At 37.8% G+C, this 17916-nt stretch overlaps 5 protein-coding genes and 1 long non-coding RNA gene across 9 annotated transcripts; 4 read left to right on the top strand and 2 right to left on the bottom strand.

Annotated features, from left to right (window-relative positions):
• On the bottom strand, positions 1-2723 carry LOC105649354 (zinc finger MYND domain protein). Its single transcript, XM_012235980.4, has one exon. It carries the CDS (start codon positions 2242-2244, stop codon positions 334-336), a length of 1911 nt encoding a protein of 636 aa, XP_012091370.1. The 5' UTR covers positions 2245-2723; the 3' UTR covers positions 1-333.
• A 195-nt stretch (positions 2724-2918) lies between these two features.
• On the top strand, positions 2919-6996 carry LOC105649352 (polyadenylate-binding protein RBP45B). The gene is made up of 6 exons (XM_012235977.4): positions 2919-3364; positions 3844-4315; positions 6051-6109; positions 6186-6316; positions 6401-6497; positions 6586-6996. The coding sequence occupies exons 1-6, from the start codon at positions 3008-3010 to the stop codon at positions 6763-6765; spliced, it is 1296 nt and encodes a 431-aa protein (XP_012091367.1). The 5' UTR covers positions 2919-3007; the 3' UTR covers positions 6766-6996.
• Positions 4322-5637, top strand: LOC149492283 (uncharacterized). Its single transcript, XR_016318895.1, has 3 exons — positions 4322-4533; positions 4622-4702; positions 5336-5637. It is a non-coding gene; the product is annotated as an uncharacterized LOC149492283 (long non-coding RNA).
• Positions 6997-7981: 985 nt separating the features above from the next.
• LOC105649351 (DNA binding protein) lies at positions 7982-11964 on the bottom strand. Of its 4 annotated transcripts, none has more exons than XM_020685576.3 (2): positions 11756-11964; positions 7982-9850 (listed from the first exon to the last, which is right to left on the bottom strand). In XM_020685576.3, the coding sequence occupies exon 2, from the start codon at positions 9817-9819 to the stop codon at positions 8329-8331; it is 1491 nt and encodes a 496-aa protein (XP_020541235.1). In that variant the 5' UTR covers positions 9820-9850; positions 11756-11964; the 3' UTR covers positions 7982-8328. The 4 variants fall into 4 exon arrangements, with proteins under 4 accessions (XP_020541235.1, XP_020541236.1, XP_012091364.1 ...); XM_020685577.3 differs by having other exon boundaries at positions 11765-11964; XM_012235974.4 differs by having other exon boundaries at positions 7982-9853; positions 11756-11963.
• A 256-nt stretch (positions 11965-12220) lies between these two features.
• Positions 12221-15829, top strand: ABCI8 (ATP binding cassette protein 1). The gene is made up of 2 exons (XM_012235973.4): positions 12221-13770; positions 15341-15829. Exons 1-2 carry the CDS (start codon positions 12328-12330, stop codon positions 15557-15559), a joined length of 1662 nt encoding a protein of 553 aa, XP_012091363.1. The 5' UTR covers positions 12221-12327; the 3' UTR covers positions 15560-15829.
• Positions 15830-17183: 1354 nt separating this feature from the next.
• LOC149492282 (uncharacterized) lies at positions 17184-17800 on the top strand. The gene has a single exon (XM_089716561.1). The coding sequence runs from the start codon at positions 17356-17358 to the stop codon at positions 17674-17676; it is 321 nt and encodes a 106-aa protein (XP_089572687.1). The 5' UTR covers positions 17184-17355; the 3' UTR covers positions 17677-17800.
• The last annotated feature ends 116 nt before the right edge of the window (positions 17801-17916 follow it).

Genomic DNA, 17916 nt, shown 5'->3' with positions numbered 1-17916 from the left:
CTCAAACTAAATTGTTTCCATCATCTTAGCACAGGGCAACATCACCAAGTCACAGGTTTGAAAGCAGCAGGAACAATCCAGGTTCAGTCCTCCATGTCCATGGTACCAACTCATACATACCCCGACAACAAACATGATGCTGCATGGAAGAGGAGTGCTAGAAGTTCTTCAAGTCTTCGCAGGAGGGCCGCAAACAAACATGTGCAAAATAGCTCCATGGAGTACTTGCTTTGCACTGGCTTATGAAATTTGTGACTGTTATATGGAAGGCTGGACGCTTCCAGATTTGATCAATTCGAGTGCCCCACCCAACTCATGTAGCACAGTTTTAATTCATGTATTGACTCCAAGCACAAACCCATTGCTATAAGCAGGAAGATTGCTTGAAGTGCCGAGAGTCTTCACAGGGGACCGGAAAGGATTTGGTGTCACGGGATGGGTTATGTGCAACCCAGCTCCACGAAGGGCCTGCTTTGCATTTGAACATGAAATTTCTGATTTTTCTGTAAAAAAGGCAGGAACATTTGCAGATTTTATCAATTCAAGTGCCCCACTCCAACTTGTATAGCTATCCAATCCACAGTTCAAAACAACAATAACATGAGGAGAAGGCAGATAGGTGGCTTCCTCTTGATAAATGCCCCTCACAAGATTCACTCTCACCCTGCTACTTATTCCAGAAGTTGTGCCTGACAAATTTGTTGGCACTTCAGGTCCCACCATCACAATATGTATATTACCCGATCCATTAAGCAAATGGCTAATCTCTGCAAATGCTTGCATCCAATCCAACTCCCCTTCAGGCCCGAGGTAATGAAGAATCACCTCTTTGCCTTTGAGTAGCAGGTTCTTCGAACTGATATTAAGGGCAGTTAATATGTAATAAACAGTCAATGGGTGAGAAAGAATGTCAGCAACAGGACTTGACAATGGTAATGACCGAAGATTATAGTACTCTGGCCAGCCAGAAAGAAGGATCGGGCTTGATATCCCATCTCTTAAATGGTTATGAAAAGGCAAATCACGGGGATACTCTTCATCATCCAGCCCGCCCCATAAATCCCACAGTCCACCTTTGAAGGGGAGAAGTCCAAAAGGGCAGTGAGAGTAGCAACTACACTTTCGCCTCCACATTCCCTTCTGATGGATACCCAACGACTCGAGCCATTTACAAGGCTGATCAGCATAACAGGGAAACATAAAGATTTTCATTGCCAGCTCTTCTTCCCTTTCCATCATAGCCTTGTAAAGGCCACACATGCTCTTATGCATTTCTTTCCAATGCTGCTTCTGGCATACAGAACCGCAGTAGACCACTGCTCGACACTGCCCACAAGAGAGAGACTGTTCTCCATGAACTTCTTTTTCACACACTGTACACTGCCTCAAGCTGGAATTTGCATTTACTCTCACATCAACAAAAATCTCGTCCCTGGATCGCTCTGAATACTTGGTAGGCGTTGAGCTAGCTGTTGAGCTAGCTGTTGAGCTTGCCTTTTCCTCATATGCCTGACCAGGTGGGTGCGAGATAGTCACTGCAATAAGATCATACCCCTTGGCCATTTCTTGAGGCCACTGTACATCAACAGTTTCAATAAATGGTTCAAAATACATCAACTTTGACCACTTTGGACCACCTTCTTTATCTTCCTGAAGTAATGGATGCACCAGAGACATGGCTCTCATAAATGCATATACAAACCTAAGCTCTTCAATAGTTGGATGCCTAAACCGAAGTGTACCATTAGACATACAACGTGCAACATCAATTACAGGAAATCTATCAGCACCTGACACTTCCAAAGACAGAGACTTTATCATTTTCCTATTAGAAGGAAACATCAACGTTTCAGGTTCATATGTAACCCTCAAAAGCTCAACATTAGGAACACAAATTGTCTCTCTTGACGCCGTCATTTTCTTAGCATCATTTTCAGATCGAAACATGTGAAAGCACACATCCCCACCATCACCTCCTATGAACTGAACACATGGGAAAGGTTGTTTCTTGCTAGACCAATCAGAGTCCTTCCCTACTCGAATTCCAAAAAGATGTGCTGGACGCAATCTTCTCCATGGATCAGTTCTATAAAGAGCAGCACACGCTTTATACATTGACTTAATCAAATTAGGAGAAATGCCCTCCACCTTCATCAGGCAGGTCCCTGATCCAGGACCAAGCCCAGGACCAGAACCAAATTGCTCCTGGAATCTACCAAACAGGCTCTTCAAATGCATATCCATTGAGACCGCTGGTATCAGATCTAACTAAATTCTATTACCAAACTCCGAAACCTCAATAGAACCAGAAAATCCTAAAACAAAGCACGAGCCTTTATTGCTAATATAAATACAAAAACCCAAAAAACTCAGAAATTGATCCCCAAGGTTCTAAAGACAAGCAAAGTAAAACTAGAGAATCTAATCAGAAGCAATGCTTGAAAATGACAGTATTCAGTATTCAGTATTCGAAGTGTATGACAACACTCACTAGAAGAACACTAAAGAAAACTTGAAAGAGGAATTTAGATCAGAAGCATTAAATGGAATCAGAAAGCAAATGATCAGTGCGCCGTACCAGAATTCGATGCTGAAAGGCGGACATAAGAGTGACTCAGTTCAAAAGAGCTACTCAAATCCGGAGACTGTCATTGAATTGAAAATTGAACGAGAGAAAAAGGTCAAACCGAGCCGCAAAGGAAATATGGAAGACTGTCGTTGACTTGATCTAAATCACAAATCATAAAGTACGTCTACTTATCGACGGTTGTATAATTAAGGTGCAATGGAGCTGCTCTACATCTGCCCGTAGTTAATTATATTCTCAAAGTTCCCTAATAGACATCTGCCACGCGTTAATACTACGTGTCGCTCAAGTGATCAATAAAAAAAATCTTAGCTAGATTAAATCTCTTGCCTTCGCCTATTGGATCCCTCTTTCATTCTCTCACTCTCGAGAGCTAGGGTTTCTTTTCTCTTCTCTCCTCTCCTCCAAATATCTAAAGCCATGATGCAGCAGCCAGGAGCTGGAGGCATACCACCTCCACAGCCACCTATGGGCCCACCTCAACCACCGTCAATGGCTCCACCACCTCCACAGGCTCAATACCAGCAAGCTCCTGCGCCTTACATGATGATGATGCCTCCGTTGCCACAGTCTCAACCTCCGCCACCAGCCATGTGGGCTCATCAGACTTCGATGGCACCCTCGGCGGCGCCACTGCAGCAGCAACCACTCCAGCACAGCCAGCAACAACAAGGTCATCCTGCTAGTGCAGATGATGTTCGTACCCTTTGGATCGGCGATTTGCAGTACTGGATGGATGAGAGTTATCTTCATAGCTGCTTCGCTCAGACCGGCGAGGTAAAAAAAAAGGGAAAAAAAAATCTCTATTTAGGTCTCCATGTATGTATCTAGCAACAGTTTCTGTTAACGGATTGCCTTTTGAATATCGTGCAACTGTTTATAGTTTCTTCTGATTTGATTTTGTGTGTGTGTGTATATATATTCCCTGATGGATGACCTCTTTTTTGTTGAATAAAAAAAATCCTCGTTATTTATGTTTGCTAAAAAATTTGATGGTATTGGCTATTTGATTATGTACAATTCTTAATACATGTAGAATTTTTATGGATGCGTCATATGGATCAAATATATGAACGGTTCATTAAGTCGCATTAATATGAAACTATTATGCTTAATTTATGGCTTTAATGATCCTTTATCTCAAGCTATTCTTTTTATGTTTTAGAGTTTAGACACATCCTATGTGCTCATAAATCAGGAAGGTGGTGATTTTCTTCTCTTTTATTTTTGTTTACTGAAACTGCTTGTATTTGCAGGTGGTTAATGTGAAAGTCATTCGAAATAAGCAAACTGGTCAAGTAGAAGGTTATGGATTTATCGAGTTTAACAGTCATGGGTCTGCAGAGAGAGTATTGCAGACCTATAATGGTACTCCCATGCCCAATGGTGAGCAGAACTTCAGGCTGAACTGGGCATCTTTTAGTGGGGGTGATAAACGTGATGATACTCCTGACTTCACCATATTTGTTGGAGACTTGGCTACTGATGTTACAGATTACCTACTGCAAGAGACGTTCAAGGTCCGCTACTCTTCTGTTAAGGGTGCAAAAGTTGTCATTGACAGGCTCACTGGACGCACAAAAGGCTATGGGTTTGTTCGGTTTGCAGATGAAAGTGAACAATTACGTGCTATGACTGAAATGAATGGGACTCTCTGTTCAAGTAGGCCTATGCGAATAGGGCTAGCTACAAACAAGAAGGCAGTGGTTGGCCAGCAGTATCCTAAAGGTATGTCTGTAGGATGTCTTTGTTGTTACTTTATTTGAATGCCTCTCCTCTTATCCATGTCCACCTTGTCTTCAATATGAATTCTTAAACATGGTAGGTCATTAATTTGGTTTTCCAATTACTGTATGATGTGTGGTATGCTGAACATTTTTGTTAAGTCCTCTTTTTCAGTTATGCTTTCGAAGATAGGCAGCAGTTTCCCAAGTCATTTCCTTCCTGTACTTTCCTTTAGCATTTGGGCACTAAATTCTATTAAAGTCTTAAAACTTGCATGAAACTTATAGAAATCCTGTTGTCTCAAAGCAGGGCGTCAAGAGGCTCTATCATCTAGGGGCCTGGGACTGATTTCAGCTGAATTGGTAACCCTTTAGTGCATGCCTCGCCTAGGTCAGTTTTTAGTTTTTGTCTTGTCCTTTATTTAAGCTTTTATGTGGCATCTAATATGCTACATTCTTCGAAGCATCTTTTCTGTCCCTTCAATTGTTTGAGCTTTCAGTCAATTTGCATTCTGTTACTGCTCTGGTTCTTCATCAGTTCAGTAACATGTCATTTTTGTCAGAAGGTTTAGTTCTACTCTTGTTTTCCTTTCAGTTTTTAAGAAATTCATTCTTGTATCTATTTTCCCTCATTATTCGCAAATACATTATTCTAGTTAATAATTTTAGATTTGTGTGGCTATTTATGTATCTAGATTTCACTAAATTTCAAGATTCTTGTTCAGGAGTGTGATGGTGATGTAATATTGTTTGAAGCTGCACAGCAGTATGTTCACAATTTTGACTGTTACCTTGTACTGAACTTTCATAATTCCCAAATTATTTATTGCTTGGGACTTGGGATTCCATGTCCTCCTGTCATATTCCTCTCTTTCATTTTGGTGAATGTTATCTTTTTGAAGGTTCTCTCCATGTAAACTTGGTGGTTTTTGTCAATGTTCAACAATCCGCCCATCCCCCCTCAATTTTTAAAAGGAAAAAGCATAGACATGGAATAATGTTTCTCTTTGTTTGGTATTCTCAGACATCAATTGCCTTGTGGCTGGGAGGACGGATGTGATAAACTGCTGAACCATGCATGTTCATTCCAAGACATTGTTCATGATTAGCTTTTTTTGCTGGTTTTGCTACCTGCAATGTGCCAAAAAATTTGTTTAATATTAGAGTAATGGTGTACACATATATTATTTGTGGTGAGGCAGTATTTATGGTAGTGGCTTAATGAGGCAATATTTATGATCGTGACTTAATCATCTGTGTTTCTTGTTATTTGCTTATATTGCTTGGAAAATAATTTAAGGTATTATTGTGTACCTTATCCTCAAATGTAATCCAATTTAAAATACGTTCGCTTGACAGTGCAATGTAGCATAAAATAACAAGAACTCGGTAACTGAGCATTTTGAGGGCTGAGCAAAAAAAATGTTGAAAAATTAGATATCATAAAAATCTCTTGGCATGTGTTACTTGTGGTGTACGGATCATATATTTGTGATTTAATTTATGAATCCTGTTCCTTCAAATTATGTTTGCTCATATTTTTGAAAAATTGTTGAGGTACAACACATGATTCTTGACCTAATTGATTACCATGAGACACCATAGTGTTTGGCTAGTCTGTCGCCAGTATTTGTCCACCAAATCTCCAAACTCTGAAGAGGAAAATTCTCCTTATTTTGTATTCTTTTTTTTTTTTTTTTTTTTTTTTTTTGTGTATTTCACACATTTGTCACATGCAGCTTCGTATCAGAATTCTCAAACTCAGGGTGATAACGAGAACGACCCAAATAATACAACTGTGGGTACATTATTTTATTTTTGGTATATAAATTATTCCTTTGCTGCACATTTGTGACTGGCACATTTTGATGCAGATATTTGTTGGTAATTTGGATTCGAATGTGACGGATGACCATTTGAGAGAGCTTTTTGGCCAATATGGCCAATTATTACATGTAAAAATACCTGCTGGCAAGCGATGTGGATTCGTTCAGTTTGCTGACAGGTAAGGACATCTACTGGACAACTGCAGCGACATCTCTTATGGGAGAAGCATAGAGTATTTAATTTGCTTTTGTGCATGGATCAGGAGCTGTGCAGAGGAAGCGTTACGGATGTTAAATGGAGCTCAGTTGAGTGGACAAAATATTCGGCTTTCATGGGGACGCAGTCCTTCAAACAAGCAGGTATGTTGATATTACTTGATTCCAACTTTTGCTTTTGGAAAACATGAATGCTTGAATCTGATATCCCATGGATGGCTTCTTTTTTCAGCCACAGCCAGATGCTAGTCAATATGCTGGATATTATGGATATGCACAAGGATATGAAAACTATGGATATGCCCCTGCTCCCCAAGATCCTAACATGTACTATGGAGGCTATCCTGGGTATGGCAATTATCAGCAGCCCCAGCAGCAGCAGCAGCAGCAGCAACAAGTGGGATATAGTTGAGAAGTTTTGACCTAATTATGCAATCATTTATTTCAGTTGTGAGATGGACTGGCGTTGGTTCTATTTATGTGGCTTTCATGGTAAACAAATTCTGGCTGTGTTGTTTCATTGCTAATAGCATATGCACTGTAGAAACCTCAGTTCTACTAAATTTTGCACAATTACTATCTTAATGTGCCAATTACGTTGTTTTGTTTCTATATATTGAACTTGCTTTGTGGATGACTGATATATTGAACTTGCTTTTTGGATGGCTATTTTGAGCGTCTCCAATTTAATGGACGATGGGCACTGATTCCTTATTTTCTTCATCAAGCAACCCGTTATGTTTTAGAAGAATTTATTATCTTAATTATTACTTATAAAAAGTGGGCTGATGTAGAAAGGCTGTTCACTTCGCATGCAAATAGATTTTGAGAGATTAGAAAGTGATTTTGGTTAACCTCTTTTGCAGAAGAATTTTAGTATAAAAGTTTTCTTCTGAGGTTCTATAGATGGATTAGAAATTGACAATCAATGTGAAGATAGAAATTTAGTGAAGGTTTCAGTTTCAGATGAATCGAGGGGTGATATTAATTTTTTCAATTATGAAGTTGATTTTTAAAATTTTATTATTATTATTATTATTATTATATACTAGTATATGTTACGATAAATGGGATAGGAATCAAATTATAATTACCTCAAGATGACAAATAAAAAGATTCTCTATTTTTATGTTGGATTTATATTGTTAAGCTCATTATACATAATCGAAAAAAATACTGTGTGAACAGTTCTGTAATTATACGAAAGCGTTTAAGATTCACTCTATGGGCAGGCAATCTATTTATCCTTTTTAATAATTTTTTTTGAATAATTCTCGTTTTAAAATATGGCAGAGTAAGCCGTCCAGGATCATTCAAATTTTTCCCAGCAGAATTAAAGCTTATGAGCTAAATTCTGCTTTGGAGAATTGAGTAGTGTATTTCATTCAATAAGGTACTCTCTTCTTTGGAGCACATAGATGTTTTTATACACAATAAAGATGTGAAGACATTAATTAATACTTGCACAACGTGAAGCTATACATCCAGTTTTCTTGAAAACATATTCGAAATCACCATAATTATTTCAATGCAAGCACATTTCAAGCATTTGTACTGTTACTCATGTGAACGATTGGCAAGCATGATACATTCCATGGTGAAGTGAACTTCAAAAGTGAAAGAGCATCTAAGAAAGTTTAAGACGACATTTTGACAAAAGAGACGACATGTAAAATTGCTTCCAAATGATGCAAAGAAAATAACCATCAAAATTTGCCTACATTAGTCTCATTTCGAATATGCGTATCATGTGCCCATCTCAAGGTGAAGAGAGCAGCAGTTCATATTACAAAATCACCAGAGCAAATGGTAAAAAGTATGTCTGAGTTTGTACTTGAGTATCTGTCAATGCGCTTAGCATCACTTGTTTATTCTCCAATATGTGCCTTCATTACCTATCACAACTTTTTACTGTTTACGTAGTTTCAGATGCAACTGCAGAAATCGTTTGCGTGTGAAATTATCAACGCATAAACTAAGATTCTGTAGGTGGAATTGGATCCTTCAAGTTACAATCCACATTATTAGCCGCACCAGAAGAACTGCAGAACAAAGATTCAGTGATTCTGGGAAGAACAGGTCCATCAATAGCAAGTTTGGGCTCAGATTGAATAGATACTCTCTCAAAAAGAGTTACCGGTAAGCTGGTCACTGGTGCAGAAGCAGAGTCTTCCTCCCCAATGTTTACGGCACCAGAAGAACTACATAGCTGGGGTTCAGCTATCCTTTGAGGAGAAGATCCTTTAGTGGCAAGCTTGGATGCAGAAGAAATAACTTCTCTATTGAACAGCATCACTGGAAGACCAGTCATTGCCACTGGTACAGACTCTGAGTCTGCCTCTGTAATATGATCAGCATGATTTAGAGGCCTGCCATTTAAGTGGGATGTCTCATTTCCATTAATAATTTTCATAGCAAGCTCTGGTGGTGCAGCTTTGTCTGGGGAAACCTGTCTTTCCATCCAAATTTTCATTCCAATTGGTTCACTAGACATCATTCGTGGTTCAATGGACATAATCCCAGGTTCAGTGATCGCAGGAACTTGGTTGTTCTCAACGCTTGTGCTTTTTACTTCATCATGAACCAATTGATTTGGCTTGAATTCGTTATCAGCAGCCTGTTGTTGAATTTGAAGCTCAAGATTAACAGTTCCAGTGCCAGGAAAAATATCAACAGAAGGTGCAGATTGTGGCAATGATTTTGATTGCTCAGTTGTCTCCAAATTTACAGCAGGAACTTTTGTTATGGAAGCTTCAAATTCTTTCAGAGACTCATCTTGTTCAGAAACTTTATTATGTTCCATCTGTGGCATGTCAGAGCTAGACTGTCCTCCAAGTCCTGACTCCAGAATTTGCTGTTGTGCAACAATGCCTCCTAACGACGATCCTGTGCTACTTATCGGCAGATTATCAATTAAAGAAAGCATACTAGGAGTGGGTTGATTTGTGCGTGCGACTGGAACATTGGATTGAAAGTCAGATGATAGCCCTTGGATTTGAACTGGTGCAAGGTTTTGAAGCTCAACAGTTTGCTTATCACTTTGATTGGATGAAGGAACAGGGCCAGGGACCTGAGTTGGTGGATTTGGAAATGGTATGGGCATCTCTGTCCTTCTGTACATTTTTGCTTGCGGTGCAATATCATTTGAGGCTGAGATAGGAGTAAATCTGCCTGGCAGAAACACAACACCCCTAAGATGAGTGTCAGTATCACCTACTTTAACTTTAAGGAGATATCCAGCATCAAATGAGCCCTCAATGACACCAGAAACGACTTGACCCACCATTTCATCAGCAACAGTACCAGGGGTATCCACACACTGTTTGTTTTTCTTCATATCAGCTACAGGCATTGCAGGCACATTCTCCACTTGTACCAGGCTCTCATCTTTACGGGGACGGCCCCGTTTTCGCTTCAAAGGGGGGTCTGATGGAGAAGAGCTGGTCCCCTGAAACTGTGGGTTCATATTGCAAAGCACAGAAGATGGCTGATTTTTTCTGCTGCAAACAAAATAATTGTTACTTTTGTCTTAGCTTATTGATGTCAAGCATACAATTGAAAAGTAATATAGGAATCATTTCTGAATTAATAAAAAAAAAAAAACATAAACGAGTATATCTACTCCAGTAGCCTCTCTCTAGTAGTCTTCACTCATGGTCCCCAAACTCTTTTCTCTGATGTGCCCACAAAGATTTTTTCCTCATTTTTTCAATAACGTATTTGCCTTTCCCACATGAACTACTCTGTGAAATGACCACTACAACTAAGGCCAAAAACACACAATAAGGGAGTACTTATCCAGTCAACAGTGTACATAGTCCCAAGTTCATCTCACCACATTTTAATTCAAAATCGGAGGTGAAATTAAGCAAGAATAAAAACAAAAATGGGAAACATATATGGCGCGAAACATAATTAATAGGCTTCAAATAATTAAGCAGTTTGATGACTGGAAGATGGCTAAATGATAATATCTGCAGGCACAAGTTAATCATCTATAACCAGGACAGAGAAATATGTCCTCCATGTAATGGTCACACAGCTTAATATGAGATGTTAAATCTAGAATTTGGTACAACACTCATTGTTTCCTTCTGATAGGATATCAAAACAAGGTGCAAGTACATCCAGCAGAAAGTCAATCCTAGGTACAACAACCAAGTTCAGTATCAACCAGAACCAATCATCATACAAACCCCAAGTCAGTAAAGCCAGCTCGCTCATTCACAGAAAAGTGTCAATTGCGCTGATTTTATCCCATAGTAAAATTCAAGAAAATTAGCTCAAATTAACACAGATCTATATAAATGAAAGGTCTAGGCAAACAAAGATCGACAAAAACAATTAAAGAACAAAAAGAATGTTCAGGTTGGTAAGAAACAAGGAGATGTATTTTCACATAACAAAACAATCTTTTTAATGAGAGGGAGACAAATGAGATAGGACTGTTTCGCCAACAACAAAAATCTGCTTCAGTAGTTTGTGAGCAAATGGGACCACAGGTCTTCATGTAAATAGCTTGAAGCTGCAAATCTTGCAAAATCTATTGCAATCAAATTTTGCTCACAAAATTACGCTTAACTGCTTCTAACACGCTTCCTGACTAGACCTTACGGTGGATCCCGTTATTATTTTAAAGGAAGAGGAAAACAGACAGAGTTTAACGAGAGTTGAAAGTAATGATTCTGGGGGAACCCAGGTTACATTTGATGATACATCCATATAATTGGCCAGTAATCATTCAAAGATGATTCTATGCATTAACACTAGTATAGCTCATTACACTCTGCACAGATTACTTGATGTATAGTGATCTTCACACTTCCTAATTATTGATCTTTTTTATGCTCATTATGGCATAATTCTCTCCCCTTGAACATGACACATTATCTGAGAATGTTTTTGCCACCATCTGACACAACACCAACATGAAAGCAGTAACAAAAATTTATCATTGCAAAACGAATGAACAAATACCCACGAAATGCTTTCCGGACAACCAGAAAACAAGCAAAAACCTATCACAAGAAGCAGGATTTAAAGTTCCAATTCAACATTTAAATTATAAACCATCGAACGAGAAACAGCCTTGAATAATAGACAAACACAAAATAGAGGGGTGGAATATCAGGCATACATCAAGAAGATGAATACCCATTTCATGGATTTCATTTATTAACATCACATTTTGTTTCGCTAACAATTTCAGTGCATCTGTAAAAAATGTATCGCCTAAACAATGAGCTGACGCAGAAAACAAGGGAAATTTTAACCTTTGTTTTCATTCGCACCAATATGATCCGTGAAAAGAAAAAAAAAACATATATAGGCAACTGATCAGCTGCATTAAATTTTACTTTTTGTTGTCAGGAAATAAAACTACATCTAGTGGATTGACTTACAGAACTTACGTTGCCGATGCTTTGAAGGATTTGAATCACTTAATAGCCAAAAGGATGTTGGACGAACCAATCCAAGAAATGCCAATATCTGTGGCGCGTTACTTCTTTACTAAAATTTTTTTGTTTGATTCTGTTTCTTACTTTCTTTGGCGTTTGTTGTTTGGTTCATGGGAAAATAACAGAAACAAAACAAACTGGGAAGTGGGAAGTTGGCGCAGTGTTACATTTCGGTTTGGGTCCTTAATGGGCTTAAATAGTTTGGGCTTAACAAGACTTAAATCTTTTATTTATTCAAAAATAAAACCAGGGAAACGTTTTCCTGTCATAGATGATAGGGAAATTTTCCTTCGATGACATGGAAAGGAAAATTTTCCGTCGCGCGTGCAAGTACCTGTTTGAAGTTGATCGCCACCGTTCAAATTTGGCGACTAAATAAAATAATAGCTAAAACCGACATATTAGGGAACGTGTGGGATACACGAGTCTATCGTCAAACTTATGGCCAACAAAATAATCCCCTAATTACCATTTTCAAAACCAGAAAATTTCCTTGCTCCATCTAAGCCACAGCCATGGCTTCTCTGCTTGCCAACGGTATTTCAAGCTTTTCTCCACAACCCAACTTGGATTCAGCTAAGCTGACCAAATCCTTTTCCTTTCCTCTAAAGCCCGCGATTGCAAGAATCCCCAGACCGGCAAATCTTGTCAGGATCCGAGCTGATGTCGGTTTCGAATCCAAGACTCTTAATTCGGATTCAGGTAATAGCGCTACCACTTCAACTTCTAGCTCTGACGAAAAGATTAAGGAAATTCTTCGTAATCGTGATTACGACAAGAAATTTGGCTTCACTATGGATATTGACTCGTTTTCAATCCCTAAAGGTCTTTCTAAAGAAACAATTAGGTTAATTTCTTCGCTTAAAGAAGAACCTGTTTGGATGCTTGAGTTTAGATTAAATGCTTTTGAGAAATTCTTGAAAATGAGAGAACCTAAGTGGTCGGATAATATGTATCCAACAATTGATTTTCAAGATATTTGTTATTATTCGGCTCCTAAAAAGAAGCCAACTTTGAATAGTCTTGATGAGGCTGATCCTGAACTCCTTAAGTACTTTGATAGACTCGGTGTGCCTTTGAATGAAAGGAATAGATTGGCTAATGTTGCTGTCGATGCAGTTCTTGATAGTGTTTCAATAGCTACCACACATAGGAAGACTCTTGAGAAGGCTGGTGTGATTTTTTGTTCTATATCTGAGGCAATAAAGAAGTATCCCGATTTGGTTAAGAAGTATTTGGGGAGAGTTGTGCCTAGCGAGGATAATTATTATGCCGCTTTGAATTCTGCTGTGTTTAGTGATGGATCATTTTGTTATATACCGAAGGATACCAAGTGTCCAATGCAGATTTCCACGTATTTTAGGATTAATGCAATGGAAACAGGGCAGTTTGAGAGGACATTGATTGTTGCTGATGATAGGAGTTTTGTGGAATACTTGGAAGGGTGCACTGCACCATCTTATGACACAAATCAACTTCATGCAGCTGTAGTTGAGTTGTATTGTGCCGAGGGTGCAGAAATTAAGTACTCTACTGTGCAGAACTGGTATGCTGGTGACGAGGAAGGAAAAGGTGGGGTTTATAATTTTGTTACAAAGCGAGGACTTTGTGCTGGGGATAGGTCTAAGATATCTTGGACTCAAGTGGAGACAGGTTCTGCAATAACTTGGAAGTACCCAAGTGTTATTTTAGAGGGAAATGATACTGTGGGAGAGTTCTATTCTGTTGCTTTGACAAACAATTATCAGCAGGCAGATACAGGGACAAAAATGATACACAAGGGAAAGAATACAAGAAGTCGAATTATTTCAAAGGGTATTTCAGCTGGGAATTCCAGAAACTGTTATAGGGGCCTTGTTCAGATTCAATCAAAGGCAGACAATGCTAGAAACTCCTCACAGTGTGATTCAATGCTTATCGGTGACACTGCAGCTGCCAATACATATCCTTACATTCAGGTAATTTTGTTTAATCTGTTAACATGCTTCTGTAAACCTAAAATTTTATCGTCTCTGTGAATATATTAGCTCTCTTTCTATCCAATTTTCATTTGATAAACAATAGGTTATAATCTCTATGGATCTTATTTTACATAATTATTTTGAATGATGTTAACCATAGTCTGAAAAAACCTGCCATAACATGATTGCTATTTTGATCTGTTATATGCAAATTTTACCATATATCATTTCTCTTGGTATCCTTTATGATACATGCTGATGTTGCATTCTTTCTATCTATTTGAGGATATTTTTAGACAGTTCTCAAGCATGGTTACTACTTTTGCATTCAAAGTTGCATAATTTGGATGTGTACAGAAAACTAAAAGCTTACATCCAATTTGAGACAGTTGGGTAAATGTCCACGACATTCAAGATATTGATATACACTTCACAGGAAATTTAGAAATATAGGTCTCTAGATAGCTGCTTTATCTATGTTAAGTAATACATTACTTAAGTTTGATTACTTGTTGCAATCGCTGATTAAACTCTATAGTGGGAAATCCTGCGGTTTGGGATTGAATGTAAGCAAAACCGATTCAAGTAACATCAAGGATGTACTGGGGTTCTTGAGAGAACCATTTCAAAGGAACTTGGTATTGTGATCCTACTTATAAGGTATGGGACTTGCAACCCACATTGAAAGAGCTGGATTTTGATATGGGTTTTATGCTAGCTATTCAGCTCTCCAACCCTATTAGTTAATATTGGTTCCTCCAAGGTCATATCAATCGGCTAATTGACCCACCCCTTAAAATTAGTAGAGGGGTTACTCTCCTACCTTTTGATGAGGAAAGTGGCATGGTTACTTGATAAATATTATCTAACTATTTTTTTCATTATCAATTGTGGGATATGTCAGTTAGACAGCCTAGATTATTATGGCTTGTTTCTCTTCTCCTGTTTAGCTTTTGTGTGATAGTGGTTCTGGTCCAATGCATTTTATCCTTGCTGTCAGGCCATTTGGGCCTTGAGCTGCCCCAAGCCAACCCATGGGCTGGGTCAGGATAGACTAAATGGTACTTCCCTAATATTATGCATGTGGCTTCTGCTCATATCTTTGTGGTGGTTTAGTTGGTTTCAAAACTTTCCTTGTCATTAGAGAGAGATGTACAGGAGTTTTTTTCCAGAACAATACAGTTGCTTCTTGCATATAATAAAAGGTATATGTGGGTGGAGCACCTGTTATTTTTGAGAAACTTCAGTTCATAGTCAGCAAAGACCTGAAAATAGAAATTGCAATTCTAAAAGGAACACTGCAAGGCAATAAGTTGCTGCAGAAAGTACCTTGGAATGTCTTGTTGCCATACTTAGAGTTCTTAATGACCAAGAGAACTAGAAGCCTCCATCTTTGTGCCTTATATCTTAGTTGTCAATACTTTAAAATTTACATTGTAAATCATCATTGTGATTGTATGTTTGGTATTCTCTGGTGAATTTGCCGTATTGGTTCTCATAAGTTGGAACTAGAAAATTACAATTATGCTACATCATTGCCTAATTGTTTAATCTCATCATTTAACAGGTAAAGAACCCCACAGCGCGTGTTGAACATGAAGCCAGCACCTCTAAAATTGGTGAAGATCAGCTATTTTACTTCCAGCAGAGGGGAATTGACTATGAAAAGGCCATGGCTGCCATGATTTCTGGGTTCTGTCAGGATGTCTTCAATGAACTTCCTGATGAATTTGGAGCTGAGGTGAACCAGCTTATGAGCCTGAAGCTTGAAGGATCAGTTGGTTAAGCTGCAAATGAAAATCATGTTTTTTTTCGTCAGTGATTTGATTATTGGAGACGTTTCATGAAGTTTGATCTGTAAATGCATCACTCAAGAAAGCTGTATACTTGGTGGTTTCAGAGTAGGGCAAGAATCATCTGTGACCCTTTGTTCTGCCAAAAAGGAAAAAACAGAAAATAAAAACACGAACTCATATCTAACGTTGTAATAGTATGAGATGTAGTATGTAACGTGTGGCATGGTAATAATACTGATCTGTAACATAATTTGTGTTCACATGTTGTTAACTTCTGATGTCATTGCAAGTCTCACGGATTTTTGGTCTTGTTAATCTGATCTTCTACAGAGAAATAAGTTGAACGCTTGTACTTAATGTCGTGCGGCTAGAGATATCGCTGTTACACCATGAACTAAAGATGGCAAGCAATCTCCTCTTCAAAACCTTCCCACCGGCCAATCTTGTCAATGGGTCAATGTTGTGTGCTCTACATGTCTTTTAGATTGAGAGGTAGACAATTCTACAAGAATATATAATTAATTTGTTTGACTAATTAGTGAGTAGATTGATGATGTCAAGCAACATGCTTGAGTCGGCCATAACGACAGGAGCAGAAAAATACCTAGTGTTAGGTGCATAAACAAGTATTACATCCGTTTTCATTTGTATTATTTTTGTTTTGTATCATCCAGTGATTGGGAGGGAATACAGATGTATACTAATGGCTGATTTCTCCATAAGATAGGTTCCAACAGAGGTGGAAGAAATCCATTAAAGTGAAGGTTACAAATATATAGAAATAAAGATCAAACCTGGGATCTGTCAGCTTTATCACTCGGGCGAGGCATTATCTATGTCGATTTCATTTTATATGGATGGAGGCTTTTTCTTGAATTAAAACATTTATGTTATTTGATTGATGCTTCAAGCTTTCAACCTTTTCAATAATTGACAGAGACGCAGCTTCTTTTGGTAAGAAGATAATACCAACGTTTTAAGAATCCTCACTGGTCTTGATTTTGACTCTCATTTTGAGTATTATTTTATGTTCAATAATTAGTTTTCAAAGATGCTTCATGCCGGTGCATAATTGTGTTCTATTTTATACAGAGCATGCTTTGACTTCAGAGCTCATAAAAGAAAAATATAACTTGTATATTTGTTCATACTTAAGCCGGTGTGATCCCTCCAAAAATAAAAAATGCCGCGTATGTTTAATGAACTTATAGATCCATTAATTTCTATCATTTTGCTAACTAATATTAATTTTTTTGAATATAAGATATAAATGTTGAATGTCGTAATTACAATAAATTCTATTTACCGGTGAATTCACTAAATAGAAAATGTAAATAATTTTAAGAAGTGAGTTACAATAACAAGAATCATTTTTCCCTTAATCAGAAGTCTCGAGCCCTGTTTATTTGATATTTTTAAACATTCGAGAGGGAGTATTTCGCCATTTCTGTAGATGTACCGGCGCAAATCTAGATTAATTAGGACGGATACTTAAAAATAAAGAAAATGTATCTATATTGGGAAAACAAATTAATTATTGGATGTAGTTTTCAAAGGCCAACTATGATTTTTATATTTCCATTATTTTTCTTACCAAATTAGTGCACATGCACTGCTACATCACCATATGCATTCTCTGCAACCCCCACCTCACATCATCATCTTCATCGACTACTCCTTCAAGTCCTTATAAATACTTGTTTAATTTCATTTCTATGTTATTACTCACTTGTCTACTTATACTCTCTAAAAACTCTCTACTCTTTCTAAATTCTAGGGAGAGACGATGAGTCTTGTAATGAAGAGAGGATATGGGTACTCAAAATTAGATAAAGAAGATCCAGAAGAGATAATCCATCGCAGAGCTCAGTTCTTGATCTATAGAGCTCTGCAACAAGCTGATTCAAGAAGAAAATCATCATTTTTGAGAATCAGATTGTGTACGTTAAAAGTCAGGATTGGGAAGAAGTTAAAGAAGCTGAGAAAGAGCGTGTTGTTAAGCTTTTCTGCTGCCAAAATTAGGGTCTACAAGCAAGTTTCTATTCAATGGAAGAGATTGTTTGGCCGTGGAGAAGCCATTGCTACTCTTCCTTCTGTTTTTGTTTGATGCTTTAAAGAATTTTAGTTTTTGTTTCCTTCCAATTTTCGTTTTTCAAGGATTTGGAAATCCATATTTATGTATTTCGAATTATATATATCAAGCTCTATACACAACAAGGTAATTATGGCTTTTTTTTTTATTATCTAATTATGAATTACGAAAATGTCAATATTTATTTATTTTTCTAAAGGAAGTGTTGCCCATTGGTCAATACCAAATGGACCAACCCCATGCAACACAACTGGC

The sequence above is a fragment of the Jatropha curcas genome, chromosome 11, assembly GCF_041381405.1.
Source record: "Jatropha curcas cultivar XTBG-Jc1 chromosome 11, XTBG_Jcur_1.0, whole genome shotgun sequence".
NCBI lineage: Eukaryota > Viridiplantae > Streptophyta > Magnoliopsida > Malpighiales > Euphorbiaceae > Jatropha > Jatropha curcas.
The sequence above is the reverse complement of the archived record's forward strand: the minus strand, read 5'-3'. Positions and strand labels throughout refer to the sequence as shown.

What these genes read in the sequence shown, in the direction of transcription:
- LOC105649354 (XM_012235980.4), bottom strand. Translation starts at nt 2,244, where the DNA reads ATGGATATGCATTTGAAGAGCCTGTTTGGTAGATTCCAGGAGCAATTT.
- LOC105649352 (XM_012235977.4), top strand. Translation starts at nt 3,008, where the DNA reads ATGATGCAGCAGCCAGGAGCTGGAGGCATACCACCTCCACAGCCACCT. An exon ending in GCTTCGCTCAGACCGGCGAG is followed by an intron (nt 3,365 to 3,843) that starts GTAAAAAAAAAG and finishes TTGTATTTGCAG; the next exon opens with GTGGTTAATGTGAAAGTCAT. An exon ending in TGGCCAGCAGTATCCTAAAG is followed by an intron (nt 4,316 to 6,050) that starts GTATGTCTGTAG and finishes TGTCACATGCAG; the next exon opens with CTTCGTATCAGAATTCTCAA.
- LOC105649351 (XM_020685576.3), bottom strand. Translation starts at nt 9,819, where the DNA reads ATGAACCCACAGTTTCAGGGGACCAGCTCTTCTCCATCAGACCCCCCT.
- ABCI8 (XM_012235973.4), top strand. Translation starts at nt 12,328, where the DNA reads ATGGCTTCTCTGCTTGCCAACGGTATTTCAAGCTTTTCTCCACAACCC. An exon ending in ATACATATCCTTACATTCAG is followed by an intron (nt 13,771 to 15,340) that starts GTAATTTTGTTT and finishes ATCATTTAACAG; the next exon opens with GTAAAGAACCCCACAGCGCG.
- LOC149492282 (XM_089716561.1), top strand. Translation starts at nt 17,356, where the DNA reads ATGAGTCTTGTAATGAAGAGAGGATATGGGTACTCAAAATTAGATAAA.